The sequence below is a fragment of the Larus michahellis genome, chromosome 19 (assembly GCF_964199755.1).
Source record: "Larus michahellis chromosome 19, bLarMic1.1, whole genome shotgun sequence".
Taxonomy (NCBI): Eukaryota; Metazoa; Chordata; class Aves; order Charadriiformes; family Laridae; genus Larus; species Larus michahellis.
The window spans coordinates 4,488,192-4,504,408 of NC_133914.1; the positions used below are offsets into that span (position 1 = coordinate 4,488,192).

Below are 16,217 nucleotides of genomic sequence, written 5' to 3' on the forward strand. Positions count from 1 at the left end.
TGCCCTGGCTGTGACAGCAGGCTGGTGGCAGACGTGTCCCCCGGCCCCTCTGGTGTGGCTGAAATGACAGTTCCCACGGGGACGATGCAAGCCCTGGGCATGGGAGGGGCAGGGGGCAGCATGGATGGAGCCATGGGTGGGTGCTGGGGGTGCTCAGCCCTGAGGCTGCGCCAGGCTCTGCTGGGCTCCGTGTCCCTTCCCGATGCCCAACACCTTGCGCTGGCACTTTGGCTCTGCCATACGGCACCTCCCGGCACCTCTTTACGCCACGAAGCGTGGCCGGCTGAAGGGGCTCCGACATTTCAGACACCCCCCAGAGCCACGGCTCAGGGCAGCCCTGCGTCTTCCCACCTGCTAAATACCTTCTCCGTCAATATTTCAGCTTGAAATAATTTTCCGGCGCTCACACAGCTGCTCCTGCCTAAACGGACCTCCTCATCCTTCCCGATGGATCCGCCCGGGTGCAGAAACCCCAGGAGATCACCGCCACGCTGGTGTCCCCTGTCACCTCCTCCCGCAGCCAAGTCCTCCCTGGAAACGGCCCCGGTTGGAACGCCGGCCTAGCCCAGCCGTGCACGGCTTATCGAGCTGGCCCGGCTCCCAGACGCCCGGCCAAGATCAGGCAGGGTCAGGCTCTGCTCCGCACTGGAAGGGGTCCCCCCCTCCCAGCACACCCCGTCCCCGGCTCCCCCCCAGCCCGGCCGCTCTCTCTGCGCTGGCAGGGCTGCGTTGCAACATCTCTTTTCACCCCGTTAATCTGCCGAGCCGTGCCAGAACGGCTGTCGGGCAGCTCTAATTCATACCCACCCACCAGCCGGGCCTGGCCGCGGGCTGCAAAGGGGCAGGCGAGCCGCCGGCATGGGCGAAGGCGGTGGGTTTTCAGGCCACCCGAGCTCCTCAGGTGCCTCAGCATCCTCCTCTTCCTCTGCCTTCAGTGATGGAGCCAGCCCGGCAGCCGGCGCAGGGAGCATCCCTGCCTGGGGAGGTTTGCATGTCCCGCAGGGCATGGCAGGAGCTGGGACAGACCGCGGCGTGGGGCTGGGCTGTGGGGCAGAGCGACGGGGGCTCGGTGGTGCCCCCAGCCCAGCCCAGCCCAGGGCGAGGGAAGCCGTGGGTCTGGGCGAGAGGCAGCCCCCCGGGAGCCCCCTCCTTGCAAAGGGCTGATTTAGTGAGGCGGGTCTGGCCGGTGGCACTGGCCACCGTGTGTCCTCCCAGGGCAGGGAGGACACGTCCACCGCCACCACCATGCCTGGTGACAAACCACGGGCTGGCAGAGCTCACGGCTGGCCGGGCTCTTCCCCTTGCCGTGAGACGGGCAGCAGGAGGAGGCTCGGGATGCTGGAAGAAGCTGGCACGGTTTCCCGCGTAGGCAGATGTGCCACATCTGGAACTCACTGGTGAAACTGGGCTTGGATCCGAGTCCTGTTACAGGCACAGACTCCGGGGCAGCCGACGCTGGAGCGCAGCTCTGCTCGCCGAGGGATGTCCCAGCACAGGGTGCAGGAGCCGGGGCGCAAAGGGACAGGCTTGGCAGCGACCACGCTCTTTTCCGGGGACGAAAAGCTCTTTTCCCTCTGCGGGGAGGAAGAGGCTCCTGTCGATACCTCCACCGAGGAGAAAACCTTGTGCAGACAATTAAGCTTTACCCCAAAGCAGCCCGGAGGCAAACGCAGGCAGCTGCCGGCCTGCAGTTAGAACAGAGAGAAGAAAAAAAAACCCAACCCAACACCTTTGATCCCGCAGCCCTCGGTGGCACGAACCGGTAGCCGGGGGAAGCCCTGCAGCCACCTCGGCAGCTTGCCGGGCTCCCCAGCCCCCCGCGGGGCCGGTTCGGGGTGGCCAAGGTTGGGGGGTGAGGGGGAACGGTGGGCACCCCCGAGAAGATAGGAGGAAAGGGAACGAGGCGGCAGCCGCCGATGGGGCTAATGAGAGGGTGGATTTCCTCAATTATAGGATAACGCCAGTAATCCCAGCTTTCGAAGGTTTAGGTGAGTGACAACTGCTGTGGGATGAGCCTCCCTTCTTCCCTCCCTCCCACCCACGTGATGGCCAAGGAGCCCGGCACCTTCGCTGGGCCGTGAACCGGGGAGCGCAGCAGCTGCCCGCCGGCCGGCAAGCACAAGCCTCCAGCACCCAAACACCCGCCGGCACCCTCGTCCGTCAAAGGGTCTCCCCTTGGCATCGGCTAAAAACCACCGACTGCTCCCCCCAGCCCATCGTGGTGGCTCCTGGCCACCGGCACGCTCAAGCCGGGATCGTCTGCCGTCGCCTCTCCTGGAGGCAGGAGCCAGCAATTCCCGGCTGCCGGTGGGTCTTGCACTTACCTGGAGCTGCGAGGAGCCGCCAGAGGACGGCTGTGCCGGTGGGGAAGAGCAGTGTGCCTTGAGGGCCGGGTGCACCCGGTTTCTCTGAGCATCACTGCCCTGCAAGGGAGGAATTTCCTTTATTCCGGCCCAAAAGACGCCATCCCTATCGCTGGGGCAGCAGGATGGCGGTGAGGGGAGCACTGGCGGAGCCAGGCCGGACGCGCTGCTCTGCTCTCAGGGAATCTGGTTTCTTCTGCAGGGCAGGTTCCACGCAAGTGGGGAAAACCCCGATTTAAAACCTTGTTTTCCCCCACTGCCAGCCCCCCTGGTCCCCCGCAAAAGCCCTGATCATCTCTTTTATTCTCCCCATCCCAAGGAGCGAAGAAAGAGGTGCTCGCAGATGAGAAACTGGAGGGATGGCTGAGAGATGGGGCTCGGTTTTGGCACCGGCTAAACCCAGTTCATCCAGCCTGGAGCCGGTTGGAAGATGGAGCTTGTCCCTTTGGTCCCTCCTGGCTCCCCTGCGCAGCCCAAGGTGGCCTCGGGGCGGAGGGGTTGAGGTCGGACGTAACGCAGCCTGCCTGGATCAAACAAATCATCGCTGAAATTAACCACCGGGTAATTATTGCTATTAGCAACGCCGACCGTCTCCAATTCCCTGGGCATTAATGGGAGGCGGAGGGTACCCGGCCCCTCCCGGGGTTAGGTCAGCCGTGACGTGGGACGGTGGTGAGGATGCGCTTACTCACGGCGCTCTGCACCCTCCGTCACGGGCAGCACCCACCGAGCACGAGCCGGAATAGCAGCATCCAGCCCCAAATGAGCAGGTTGGGTTCAAAGGCCGCCTGCTTTGGGAGGGCACGTTCCAAAACCCCCCCGAGTTGCTGGGGGGTAGGAGCAACCCTGAAGGACACGCGTGTTCCGCAGTCCCTCGCAGGTGACGGTCACCGTAGGGAAGGGCTGCAGGGCCGCGTCCCTCCTGCCTTCCCACCATCCACGATTAGGGAGGGAGTTTTTTAGCCTCCCTGGGATGGCAACGCTGCTCGCCATCTCAATAAAACACCCCCGACGCAGACGATCATCCTTTCAGGGGCCGATTCCTCCCCAACCCCATTGCGGCGGCGAGAAAACCCCTCTGGGAAGGGGGGGATGACCCCCATCTGCTCAGCCTTCGCCGTCATCGGAGAATGCAGGGACCATCCAGGGCTGCAGGGGAGGAGGAGCAGGGGAAGAAACTGGCTCAACTCGTTACACTGGTGATATTTGAAAAGGGTGGTTAGTAAGTGGCACGTTAACATTATGTCCAGCCTTTAAGGAATGCATCCAGGATTCATTAGGGGAGCAGTAGTTAGGTGAGTCACGCTGCGGACATGCGGATTTAACCGGGATTTCAAGCCCAAGCGACCTATAATTGCGTATTAGTAGAAGGATGCTTAAAGTAATCAGCTGTTCCAGCCACGCCGGCCGGTGGCTACTGGTGGGGGGGGAAGGGAGGAGGGCTGGAGGGGTGTCGTGCATCCAGCGCTTCCTTGGATTACAAGGAGAAAATATAGGCCACACAAACACCCCGGGGAACGGGCTGCTTGGTGGCTTTTCCTTTGAAGACAGGGTGACACTGCTCTTGCTGCAACTGGGGTTTGATAGCGGCGAGATAAGCCGGGTAAATATGCCGTGGTGGCAGGAGAGGGCAACGATCAACCACCCCGGTGCCATCGGCTGAGCCCCGGCCGGCCCGGCGCGGAGCCACCCCAAGGAGAGACGTCTCCATCCGTCACCAAAGAGAAACCTCCTGGCCAGGGAGGAGAGGTGGGAACGGCTACGACGCTCTGGAACAACGATGTGAGCTCTTAGGAGTGAAAAATGCATGTTCTCGCTTGCACGGGGAGAGAGAGATAACACCTTACGCATCGCCCTGCGCCTCCCCTGGCGCCGCTCCAGCTTAACGCCTGGCTCCGAAACCGCAGTCCCACCTATAAATCCTCTTCTCTCCTGGAAATGCCATTATTCCCCCTTGGCATCGCCGGGGAGATGTGCAAGGGGTTGGGGTAGGGGGGTACAAGGACACCCCGACCCATCTCACGGCTCAAGGCTGCGGATCGACCTTTTTTTTTTTTTTTTTTTTCCCCCTCCTTTCCTAAGAAAACGTGACTTGGCGACGGCCGTCAGTCATTCCCCTTCGTAACTTGGGATGCCAGCAGCTGATTTCGATCAAATTTGTCAGAGCCATCAAGTTTCTACAAGCTGAGACGGGTGGTGGGGCACAGGGATCCACCCAGCCGAGGGAGCAGCAGCCCGGCGCTCGGCACACGTGCGGCTGGCTCCGGCTCCGGTTCGTTCTTCCGAAGCCGGAGCTGCTAGAAGAGAAGGAGCAGGGAAGAGCCGGCACCCGGTGAATCGGTGTTAGCTTTTGCAGCAGCACACGGGGTTTTTCGGGGGGAAGCTGGGCTGTTGTCCTCGGTGGAGGAGGCGAGAGGCTCCGCACGAGCCGATCTCTTCTTGCCGTGGCGCGGGAGGGACGGGAACACCTGAGCTTCCCATTCGGGGCTGGATGAAGAAGCCGGAGGTGGGGGATGTTGGTTGACCAAGGGGATTCACGAAGCCTCCTCGCCCAAAGGTCTTGCAGCAAACCGCGTTCGGAGGCGACCAGCGCAAACGCCCCGGGCGCAGAACCAAAAAAAAGAAGGGGAAAAAATAAAAAAAAAAAAAAAAAAGCCTTTTAAAAGCTCCTCCACCCCCATGCCAGCTGAAATCCGATTTGTAATACAAAAGCCTGAAGGAGAACCTCCGGCAGCCAGGGCCGGGAGATAAGATAGGAGGGTCCAATGACAGCGCACAAGTCGCACACCACATTTCTCACTATCAGCCCCCCCCCGGCCCCGCAGGCTCAGCTCCTCCCGGGGCTCAGGACCACGGCAAAGGGGCCCGAGTCTGTGCCATCCTCCGGCAGCTCAGCTCCGTCCCCAACCCCGCTGCCGGGAGCAAACCGCCCTCCCCCGGTCCGTATGTATCAATGAAGCATTTGTCTCGTGCTTGGCACCGGGCGTCGGAGCACCAGGGTCCGTGCGCCGGATCGCCTAAGCACAGCTATAAATGGAAAGAGGAGCCGCACAGACAGACTGTTCTCTCTTTCTGCGCCATCTCAAACAGCAGATTTAACACCCGCGTTGCCCGAGCGGCTACCCAGGAGGAGGACGGGCGGGTAGAAACGCCAGCACGCTCTACGAGAGGCTGATTAGAGAGATTGAGAGGCGCTTTGAACGCCACGCTGGGTCTAGCTACCCGCCTGCATACACCCGGTGCCACCCTCGGCGCTGAGCCAGCAGATTAAGGACAGCCGAAAGCAGCAAGATGCTTCTTGCATTCTGGAGATTCAAGACAAATTCCTCCCCGTTTCAGTGATTTTTTTGGAGCTCGGCCAGGTGTCCTTCCAGGAGAAAAGCTGCCGCGGGCAGAGCTGCAGATGTAAAACCCGCATTGCAAACCCTGGGAAGGACCTAGCTGCCACGAGGCTGGGTATTTTTGGACGCGTCTCAAGGCACGGATCCCCCACCAGCCCTTTGCAGAGGTGCCGAGGGGCACGTGCCGTACTGCAGCGCTCACGCGCAGACCGCCCCGGGGGCTTCTCCGCTCCAGATAACCAGCAGAACCCAGACCAGTCTGCCCCGGGCACACCACCAGTGATCTAAGTACAGGGAATTGCCAGGGCAAAGCCACAGGCACCCCAAAACACATCTTTCCGCGGAGCAAAGCTCTAGAGCCAAGGCTGAGAGGTGCACTCGGGCACCCAGGGCCCACCGAGGCGCCCATCACCGGAGTCCAAATCTCCCCCCACCAGATATTCGGGCGCATCCTGACTTGTCCATCCGCCTGCGTTCAAAGGGAAAAAAAAAAAAATAATGACAGGCTACGGGCTGTGAGAAAAATATATGGGTGGGGTTTTTTTTTATTCGACAATTAACAAAAGAGGGATCCAAATCTCAGTTGTAAACATTGGCAGCTCCTTTCTGATCACAACTAGTACTTTCCACCAGCATCCCTTTGTACAGTCTGATCCGCTCCAACAATGACAAGCCGACTCTGTCAGGGCTTTTGCCGCTCTGCTTCCAGGGTCACAAATCCAGAGGCAGCTTATTCACCAGAGCATCAACAGCCACCGGCCGGACCCACCGCTGGCACGGAGGAGACGGCTGACAAACTAAGCAGATATTTTAGAACCACTCCCATAGACAAGACGCTCGGGGAAAGGCAGGAGCCGGGCACTGGGCTGCGTCCCACGGCCCCGCCAACAGGTTTAGAGAGAAACGGGCTGGGCAAGAGCAGAGTCCTACTCGCGCGGGCGATAGGGACAGCCTTACGCGGTGCCAGCCCAGCAAGAACCACCCACACCTGCTGTCAGAGGGAAATTTGGCTCCGGACTGTAACAATTCAGAGATGCGGAGCCAGCAAGTTTGTCCCAAAGAGGGACCGGCGCGTCACGGGCTCGATGGCTGCAGTGGAACCAGAACTGCCTGTAGCTTGACAAGGGGAAATGAAACTTCATCTTAGGCTGGAGGAGCCTGCACCCAGCTACCGACAGCCAGCTTCTAGCCACGGCATGGGAAATCCGGCCTAAACACCAGCAGATTCAAGCTTTTTTTTTGGGGGGAGGTAAACCTTTCAGAGCCTCTCGCCCTCCCCTTTGCAAGAGGAACCACTCTGCGGGTGGGTCAGCGACACAAAATAAGCAAGTCTTAGTTACGCAAGCAACCTTTGGCTGTTCAGGACCATCAGCAGACAAGAACGAAGTCGTGGAAAGCCAGCAGCGAGAGTCCCCCCGTACCATCCCCCAAGACAAGGGACCTCAGGTCACCGCTGCCACTGGCGGGCCACCCTCCCCCACCAGCAACTTGAGGAGGCACCAGGAAAAGGGAAGGTGCCCAACACTAAAGAACAGTGTTATTAATAGAAACCTCCCTGGGCCGCCGGAATGACCTGCCAACAGCTACACGCTTCCCAGGCTCCCACAGCTGCTTCGGTTTGAGGGACGGAGCAGCTCGACATACGAGGAGCATCAGGCCAGGTCCAGAACCAGCATCCCAGCTCGCTCCTCTCCACGGAACCAGTTGGTTCAGAGACTGGTTCTTGGTGGGAGCAGGGTCAGCCACCTCAACAGCACGCTACTCGGATGGACAAGCAAACAATAATAATTAATAATAAAAAAAATCCAACAAATTTGAATACACTGTATTTATTTGTAACAGATTCTAAAGAATCTAGTGAGTCTATGTCAAGCCCATCGCATGACAAGTGATACAGGTGTAGGAAAAAACAACATTTAAAACAAAATCAAGTGCCATTCAAGCTACTGGAATCTTCCAATTGCCCCCCCCTCACAGGAGGCAGCACAGTATCACTGCAAGGTCTAGAAAAAAAAAAATATAATTCAGATTCAATCCATTCGCAAGAGTCCCACCACACACACTCCGTAAATCAAAAGTGCAATCTCAACGGAAGTTGCCCTGTCGAGCTGTTGGCCGTAGGGAATCTTTTTGACATCTTAAACGGGAAGGAGGGAATCTCAGTTTAGTGCGTCTATGTGTCTGTGGGCAGAGGGGAAGCAGCCCGTAAAAAAAAAGCACGCTACATGTCATCTACGTTCATCTGAAGTTTAAAACGCAAGAAAAAAACCACAAGCGAACAAATATCCTCCTTTGAAGCCGTGAAGGCGGCATGCTTAGGATCTCAAAAGCAGCCCTTACACCAATTTTTTACCTTGCACTGGGGGAAAAAAAAAAAAGTCTCAAACTCGCACCACAGGGATCAGGCTCTGGGCAGCAGGGAGTTACCGGGCTGGGGCAGAGTCTACACACCAGCCCTGGCCCTGAAGGCAAAGCTGTTCTACAGGAAGGCAGTTAAACCTGTAATAACTACATCGTTAGTGACATTTCTTCAGCTCTGACTGGATAGGAAGCGAAGCTGGACCAGTTTCAAATTGGTTAGTTCATGTTAAGTGCAAGAGCCCCCAGACTGCTTCCCCCTCCCACCCCACATCGCCCCTACCCCAAAAAAGGTAGCAATCTGGCTATACACGTTCCAAGGTTCTAATCTTTATTAAGAGTGTTCAGTCTGCCCAGCTATTACAGTTTCGTCACAAAAAAAAAAAAACAAACCCCACAAAAAAAAATTAGTAAAGAGACTCAAGTATGTCAGCCTCGGAGGAAGCACCATGAAGCCACGGTGTTCCCAGAGCAGCATCTCTAGGGAGCGCCTGCTTGCTCACCCACCTCTCCATCCGTGCATAGTTAAGTCTGAGATGATGTTTCACGAGAACGGGCACGGCAATCCAGGCAGCTCAGTGAAAGACTGTTTGTGCTCTAGACACCCAACAACTTCAAAGCCAAACATTTGACTAAGAGAGCGTCAAACTCCCAAGACACAAGAGGGTTTGTTCGGAGAAGACATACTTTTTCCCCCCCTCTCCTCCCTCCTAAGGCCAACTGACTTCTGCACAACCTTCTCCCCCCTCCCCAAGCTCCATTTCTAGCTAGAGAATGAATTTCAAACGCTATCAGTGGCTCGCATGTGGAATCACGTAACTGGAAATAAGCTGCTTTTGAAGATAGGACCTGCCTGAGGGCAGAGGGAAGATCTCCAGCCCAAGTCTGGAAGAGGTCTGCCTAGCTCCTAGAAGGACACGGGCTCCAGCCCCCATCACAGCAACAGCTGGGGATAACTGACTAGTTAACTAGTTGGTTTGTGCTTCAAAGGACAAGCCTCATCGTCCCAGATAAACCCAGCCGGCCTCTGGCTTTACGCATTAAAACCACACTTGCATGCCAAAAAAAAAAACCAAAAAAAACCCAACAACCACCCAAACAAAATAAGCAGCATTTCAAATTCCCCTAGAAAATACACGATTAGGTACGGTAGCCTGGGGCAGGCTCCTGGACAGATCATCTGCCTCGTGGTTTACGTACACGATTACGTTTTGGCACTGCAGACTCGGGAGCTTGAGTAAATTCATACGTAGGTCCCTGCTGCCTTTTCTCCACAAAGCTCCGCACAGCATTTTCCACCATGCACTCCCCAACCCCCCCCCCCCCCCCGCCCCCACCGCCGTCCCCAGTTTTAGGCATTTACACAAAAAAAAAAGTCATTCCAAGCCCACCCCTGTTTATGCAACTCCGCTTTGACAGCTATTTGCTACAGCTGGTCCTTCACAGGCAGCAAGCCATGCCAAAAAACCTCAGCGACATGTAACCTGCGATCCCATTCTTGCTTCAGCGAGGCTACTAGAAATGATCTTAACGACCCTCCCACCCCCAACAGAAACATTTTCTTCGTGGGACATCCCCACTCAAGCTCTTGGGATGTCAGCCCCTGCGAAAAAATAATAAGGTTTACAGTACAGTTGTGTTTATATTGTTACAGGCACTTAAACAGGATTCTTTGGTCCTTCAAAGGAATTAGCCACTCGGGCTTCTATCTTCAGAAACCACAAGTCTGCACACCCATAACACCTCCCGCACTAAAAAAAAAAAAAGACAACCAAAACCAATTCAGATCCGTTTCAGGGCAGTGCAGCTCTACCTTAGCGTAATTCTACAGTCTCCCCTCACACAACCCCCACCCTCCCCCATTGCCTCCAGAATTCAATAAGCGATCGAGTCTTCCTGTAAACGTCCAACGTCAGCTACTTTCCGTAACACTGCACTTCCCATCACAGTGTACGGCAGACAGGCCTCGTTCCGACAACCCCAGGAACGAGACACTCAAGAAAAAGTCCAGGAAGTTTCCTTTTGTTGCAGTTCTAAGAAGGTTTGTTTGTTTTTGTTGTTTTGTGGTTTGTTTGTTTGTTGTTTTTTTTTTTTTTTGCCCCCTCCCCACGGCAAGGAAATACCTTGGAGGACAGACAGACCCTGAAGTTCGTCCTGGCTCAGTTACAGGGAAGCCACGTTGGGTAGGACTGATTGCAAGGCAGGAAGGGCTGCACGTGGGTGACATAGTAGTTGAAGTTTATTTCACTGACGTAGGGAGCTGGCTGGTAGTAGCAGGTAACGTTTGTGACCGTGGGGATGATGTTCTGCTCAGCCAGGACTCTCACGGCCAGCATGGCAATGAGGTTGAGGGTCTGCCTCCTTTCGTGTCCCATAAGGCAGACTGTGCTCTCATTGACCACCCTGTGGAGGGTCATCAAATAGTCATATCTTTTGCTCTCCATGCCGACAAAGTGGCTCTGGAGGTAGCACTCCAGCTTCCTCTGCTGCTCACCGATGTCAGAGAAGTCTATGAAAAACCTGGAGCACATGTACCTCTGTAGTGCCTTCATATCCACTTCCGATTTGGGCTTAAAACCCCTCACCAAGAGGTTGCAGTATTTCAGAAGCCCCCCACCTCTGATCTCCTCCGGGTTCCTCGTGGCGATGACCCTGTTCCGCAGATGGTCCATTGCCTCCTCAAAGTCCCCGTACATGCTCTCCCCAGTGACCGTGGGGTGGAAGTTCTCAGCCATGGGGTTCTCTGAACACTCCCCAAACAGCAGAAGCGAATCCAGGATGATTTGGAAGGAGTCCACGCTGAACTCGAACTGCCGTCTGAGAGAGTCCACGAATTTGAGTTCCACGTTCTTCCCGCTGTTGTTGGAGAGCGATATGAGGCTCCAGCGGTCGGTTTCGTTGCACACCTTCACAAGCTTCTGCACGTATGCCTCCTTCAGAGTCATGGGGGTGATCTTGTCTTTGTTGACACCTTCCGGGAGGAAGTCAAGAAGGCAATCCATGACCACATCTTTAACAAGCTGGAAGACATCTTCGCTCTTCAGATCCACACCGAAGATGAGATCTAGGTCTTTGTAACCCAAACCACTGTCTTGATGCAGAACGTGACTAGCTGCCGAGCCGTTCAACCTTACATTATGGACTGCGATTCCTTTCTTCTCCAGGCGACTACGGACAACCTGAGATATAGAGAGAGTTGGTGAGAAGCAAGACAGCATTCTTGCAGCAGTCTACAGTAGCAGGATTCACTCCCTGTGCTTATATGGGTCACTCCAGTGCAAGACAGTGAAATAAAAAGCTAATCCATTAGAAATAGGTCACTTTGGGAAGAATCCAGAGCCTTGCCAGCAGATGGGGGTGGCTCTCCTTTCTTTATTCCCTTGCCTTAGAGGGCTCTTACTGCGCTTGAAAAGCTGTTTCTGCTTCCAGTACAGCTGTTTGCCCTTCCCTTCCTTCCCCCCAGCAAAGCTGCGGGGTTATCCAAACCCGTTCTTTGGGGCGGTCTCTGCCCCCTTTGTCCCCCCATGGTTGCAACCAGCCTTCCCAGCCATCAAGCCAAGACCAGGCGATCCAAAAAGGACTCCAAATACGAGGCGGCAGCACAGTCTGCAGCAGTCCCTGTTGATTTAATCAGGGTGGCTCACTCCTTTCAGCCATCCCCTTTGCCTGTCAAGGCTCATTAAAGGCAAATCAAGATGCCAGAACTGCTCAAAAGCCCCAGCCAGGCGTATGCAAGTTCATGTCCTAACTAGTAAGTGTATCCTAACAATTTCCAGTGTGTCAGAGCTTCATGCTGAACTTGGCATGCTATCAAGCACAAGAAGCAGCTTTCATCTTACGGGTGTTACTCCGGTGATTTTAATGCTGCCTGCTCAGTCCTGGCTACACCCACCAGCACCTCCAAAGCTTTGTTCATTTAGAGCGAAACTGAATCACTTGCCCGATTACTTAATACAGGAGGCTGAAATAACCCCCAAGACCATAAAATAAACTAGCTGGACACCAGCTTATAATTTGAGTTTAACTGAGCTCAGAGATCCCAGGAAGATTAAGTTCACATCTTCCAGCAGAAGCTCTTCCCGTCCCTCACGCTGCTTTCATGTCTCTCTCCAGCAATTACCCACTGTCCTGCGAGTCCCACCTAGCCAGTCTGCTCACCCGGGGCTTGAGGCAAGTGAAAGAGCCAAAGCTTGGGATACAAATAGACAAGTCGTACCACTAGAAGCCCGTCTGACCAGGCTACTCGGCCTTGCAAGGTTGTCCTCATTTGAAAGGCCCCACAAAAATTCAAAACCTTATCAGAGGGGCTGAAACCCCCACTCGGTTGACATGGCCCTGAGCAGACAGTTCTGCGTGGGGACACCAGAGCACCGTAGCTCCGGTGAGTCCCAGCAGCTGTAAAACTGTCCCCCTGCACGATTTTTCTTTAGAAGAAACAATACATAAAGGTGAAGGACTGCAGTATACAACCCACAGCACATCACGGCCCACTTGGGGACAACGCTCAGACACCACGCCAGCCAGCTTCTGCTGCCCCAAGGTGCCTCGCAAACGGAAGGTATCTCGGTACAAACCGATGAATGTTTTTAAACTTGTTAAATCAGAAGTTCAGGAGGTTGTTAAATCTCACAACGCAGCCTCTCTGCTGGTGTTTCCCCTATTACTCCCTGACAAGACGTTAGAAATGCGCCCGGGCTCCTTGCCAACCCAATGGTGACAGTCACATGTCAGGCAACAGTTAAGCAGCGAGCTATTCACCATCGGAAGCCCCAAGTCCCCACCAGAACATCCAATCCAGCCAGGAAAGCAGTTGTTTTCAAAGGCAGATAGTGTGAAAACTGCATTTACTCCTAAGAGAGGCACGGGGTTATTCCCCTGTATAGAATAAATATCAGGCAGTCGATCCAAGGGAGTTCCTGGCGCGCAGTTGTTGCCAACTGCCACTGGAGTCACTCACCCGAGGCACGGCTCCAGCGCTACTTGTGGAGTTGAGTTTTGTGCTATTAGGGTCAGACGGAGACAAGATACAGGTCACAAAAGCGTTAGAGGCAGAGCTAGGACCAGTGCTTGGAGAAAAATCTCATTCCGGATTAATTTTCTAGCCCCGATGAATGTCTGCTTAACCCCTTCCTGGGCACTACTCAGGACCTGCAGCGTTTCAGACCCATTAAGCTTTAGGCTTACTGGAGCTTCCTGCGTTTCCAGGTCCGCCCATGTGAGATGTAGTGAGAAAAGTGTGTATGGGGGGAAATAATCTAACTGCTCAAAGTGAGTCTTGTCCCAAATCATCCAAAAAAGCTTCAACGCGCAGAGAGCCTTGCCGCTTCCCCGAGGACAGGAGGCTTCAGCCTACCAGTCTCAACCTGAAGCACACCAGCCCAGCTGCAGGCAGTGGGTTCAGGAATGCGTTTTCCCCAGAGGGTTGGATATTTAAAGGGTTAGGCAGCTGCTGACCTGCTTCCCAAAACAGCACCTCACGTTACGTGTGGTTCAGATAATTGACTCTGACAGCCAGGCACGAGCAAACCCTGCCTGCGTCCTGACCTGCCGCTTCCCACCTCCCACAACAACAAGAGCATGTGCAATAAATAACTGCCTTTTAGGTTACTTGTTTCAGATTAGTCAGCCCTAAATACAGGGTCTGCCAGCGCGGTTGGTCAGAATTACAGCCCTCAGTTATTTAGTGTTTGAAGTTGCTAGTGGCAACATCCTTTTCAGCAGCTCCGGCACCAAATTGCTTCAGTTTTGTGGAACTAAACAGTAATAAGTGGTGGAACATTTGATGCTGCACCGCGCCGGGCTTTTAACAGCGCCGAGCTCCGCTGGCCTTGCACAACCCAAGGGCAGTGCCCTGACAGTAGCTCTCGTCTGTCATTTGGTTTAAAGCTCCAGCAGCCAAGATTTAGCACTTCTGCCCCCAGCAGATGCAGCAGGAACTCAAGGAATTTGAAATCAGCTGAGGCTTGCTTTCTTTCATACAGCCAAGTGTCTTTCAAATGTCACCTTTCCTTTTTCCAGGCTTAAGCAGAAATATTTCTCAAGCAGCTGAGGCTTCAAAATCCCTGCGATTAGTTTATTGTGAAAGCCAGTCTGGTTTTAGCTTTGTGAATAGCCTTTTTAATTAGAAGCTAACATGCCTGATTTTTACATTTGATGAGTCATTACTGAGGAATGAAGTTGCCTCCCAAACATGAATATGCATCAGCTTATTTGAACTACATTGTTAGTTTAATATTAAACACAGTTATTACTTTATAGTTAAACTAACAGGAACTCTCAAACAAGATGAAGAGTTAGGCAGGCTCTGGAGGATACGGTCAGTGTGACAAGAATCAAAGGACACTGACATTTGATCCGGCATTTAAATTAACAACGGCCTCTTACAAACGTCCACCAGCACGAAGCCATTTGGTGGCAGCAGCTCCAAAAAGCCACTTTCCCTCACCCACCCGCATTCTGTAGGGCGCCAAACGCACACAGGAGGAGGTGGGGGGGGGACACACACACAGGACGGGATGAAGCAAAGCAGGATCCATGGGATCATGCATCAATTTTCAACCCGTGTCATTTTTCCAAAGAAGGCTCTTTCCAAGAGGGTTTTCCCAGCTTTATACGTTCCTGCTACCTTTTAAACACCCCCACCCCGGGGGAGAATCCCCGACCCCCCTCGGGCGACCCAGGCCGGCCGCTCTGTCCTCAGCCCGGCATGGGGGGAGGCGGAGGGTGCCCGGGGAGAGTTGGCCCGGGGCCCGGCGGGCCGGTTACCGCCGCCTCAGCACTTTTATTTTCTCCCTGACCCTCACGGGAACGGGGCAGAGTCCAACGGGGCGGCGGAGCGCGGCCCGTACCCCCCCGCCTCCACCACCCCAGCCACCCCCCAGGGCCTCAACCGCGGCCTACCCGCCCCCGGCCTCACCTGGACGATGGTGCGAGGCCGCACCGAGAGCGTGGGGAAGTTCCCGCGGCCGTGGATGGGCACGGCCTCCCCCAGGATCTGGTCCAGCCGCTGCAGCTGCTCCCACGACAGGACGCTGAAGCGGCCTCCGCCTTGCTCCGAGGCGCCCGCAGCGGGCCCCGCCGCCGCCGCCGCCAGCATCGCCGAAACGCCACCGGAAGAGAAGCCCGAGTCACCCGGAAACAGCCCGGAAACCAGCCGGAAGTGCCCCGGGATTTGAGGGAAAAAAATTTAAAAAAAAAAAAAAAAGCCGTTTGCGAGAGGAGGGCTACGGCGGGGCGGAGGCGGGGAGGCGCGGTCGGGGCCCGAGGGGACGCTGCGACGAACCGGGCCAGGCCGCGCTGCTCCCCGCCCGCCACCGGCTCCGCTGAGCGCTGCGCTCGCCCGCGCCCCGCGCCGCTTTATATAGGGCCCCGCGGCCGCGCCCCCATTGGCCCGGCCCCGCCGCCAATCCCTGCCCGAGCCCGCCACCCCTCCCGCGATCTCATAGGCTCAGGGTGAAGGTTGGGGCTGGGCTAGGAACCAATCAGAGGAGAGGGTAGGGAAAGAGGCGGGGTGAAGGGTGGAGGGGGCGGGACAAGAGCGGTGGAGCCCCGCCCCTCTGGCGCGGCACGCTGCGTGCCGGGAATCCCGGCGGTGATTGGTTGGGACGGAGCGCGGGTTAAAGGGACGCCCCATTGATGGCCCGTGGATGCCCCATTGATGCCCTGTGCCCTGGTGCCCCATTGGTGCCCAACATCCCTGTACCCCACTGATGCCCCATGGCCTGATGCTCCGTTGATACTCAATGACCTGATACCTCACTGATCCCCATGATCTGGTACCCCATGGATGCCTCATGGCCTCGTGACCCACTGATGCCCCACGGCCTGGTACCCCATTGATGCCCCATGGCCTGCTGCCCCACTGATACTCACTGATCTGATACCCCACTGATCCCCACAGTCTGGTACCCCATGGATGCTCCATGGCCTGATGCCCCATGAATACCCCATGGCCTGGTACCCTATTGATACTCCATCTCCATGGCCTGATGCCCCACTGATGCCCCATGGCTGCAATACCCCATTGATACACCATGGTCTGGCGCCCCACAGCCCAATGTTCCCCAGCCTGATACCCCCCACCCCCGGGCCCTCTCTCCCTGTCCAGTAGTGTCCCCAGGGACCCGCCACACGCACCAGCTGCGGGAACCTCTGG

The 16,217-nt window shown here is 55.9% G+C and overlaps 1 protein-coding gene across 1 annotated transcript; it reads right to left on the bottom strand.

Annotated features, from left to right (window-relative positions):
- Positions 1-8,372: 8,372 nt before the first annotated feature.
- On the bottom strand, positions 8,373-15,590 carry TENT5B (terminal nucleotidyltransferase 5B). The gene is made up of 2 exons (XM_074562854.1): positions 14,979-15,590; positions 8,373-11,241 (listed from the first exon to the last, which is right to left on the bottom strand). The coding sequence occupies exons 1-2, from the start codon at positions 15,156-15,158 to the stop codon at positions 10,222-10,224; spliced, it is 1,200 nt and encodes a 399-aa protein (XP_074418955.1). The 5' UTR covers positions 15,159-15,590; the 3' UTR covers positions 8,373-10,221.
- Between the last annotated feature and the right edge of the window lie 627 nt (positions 15,591-16,217).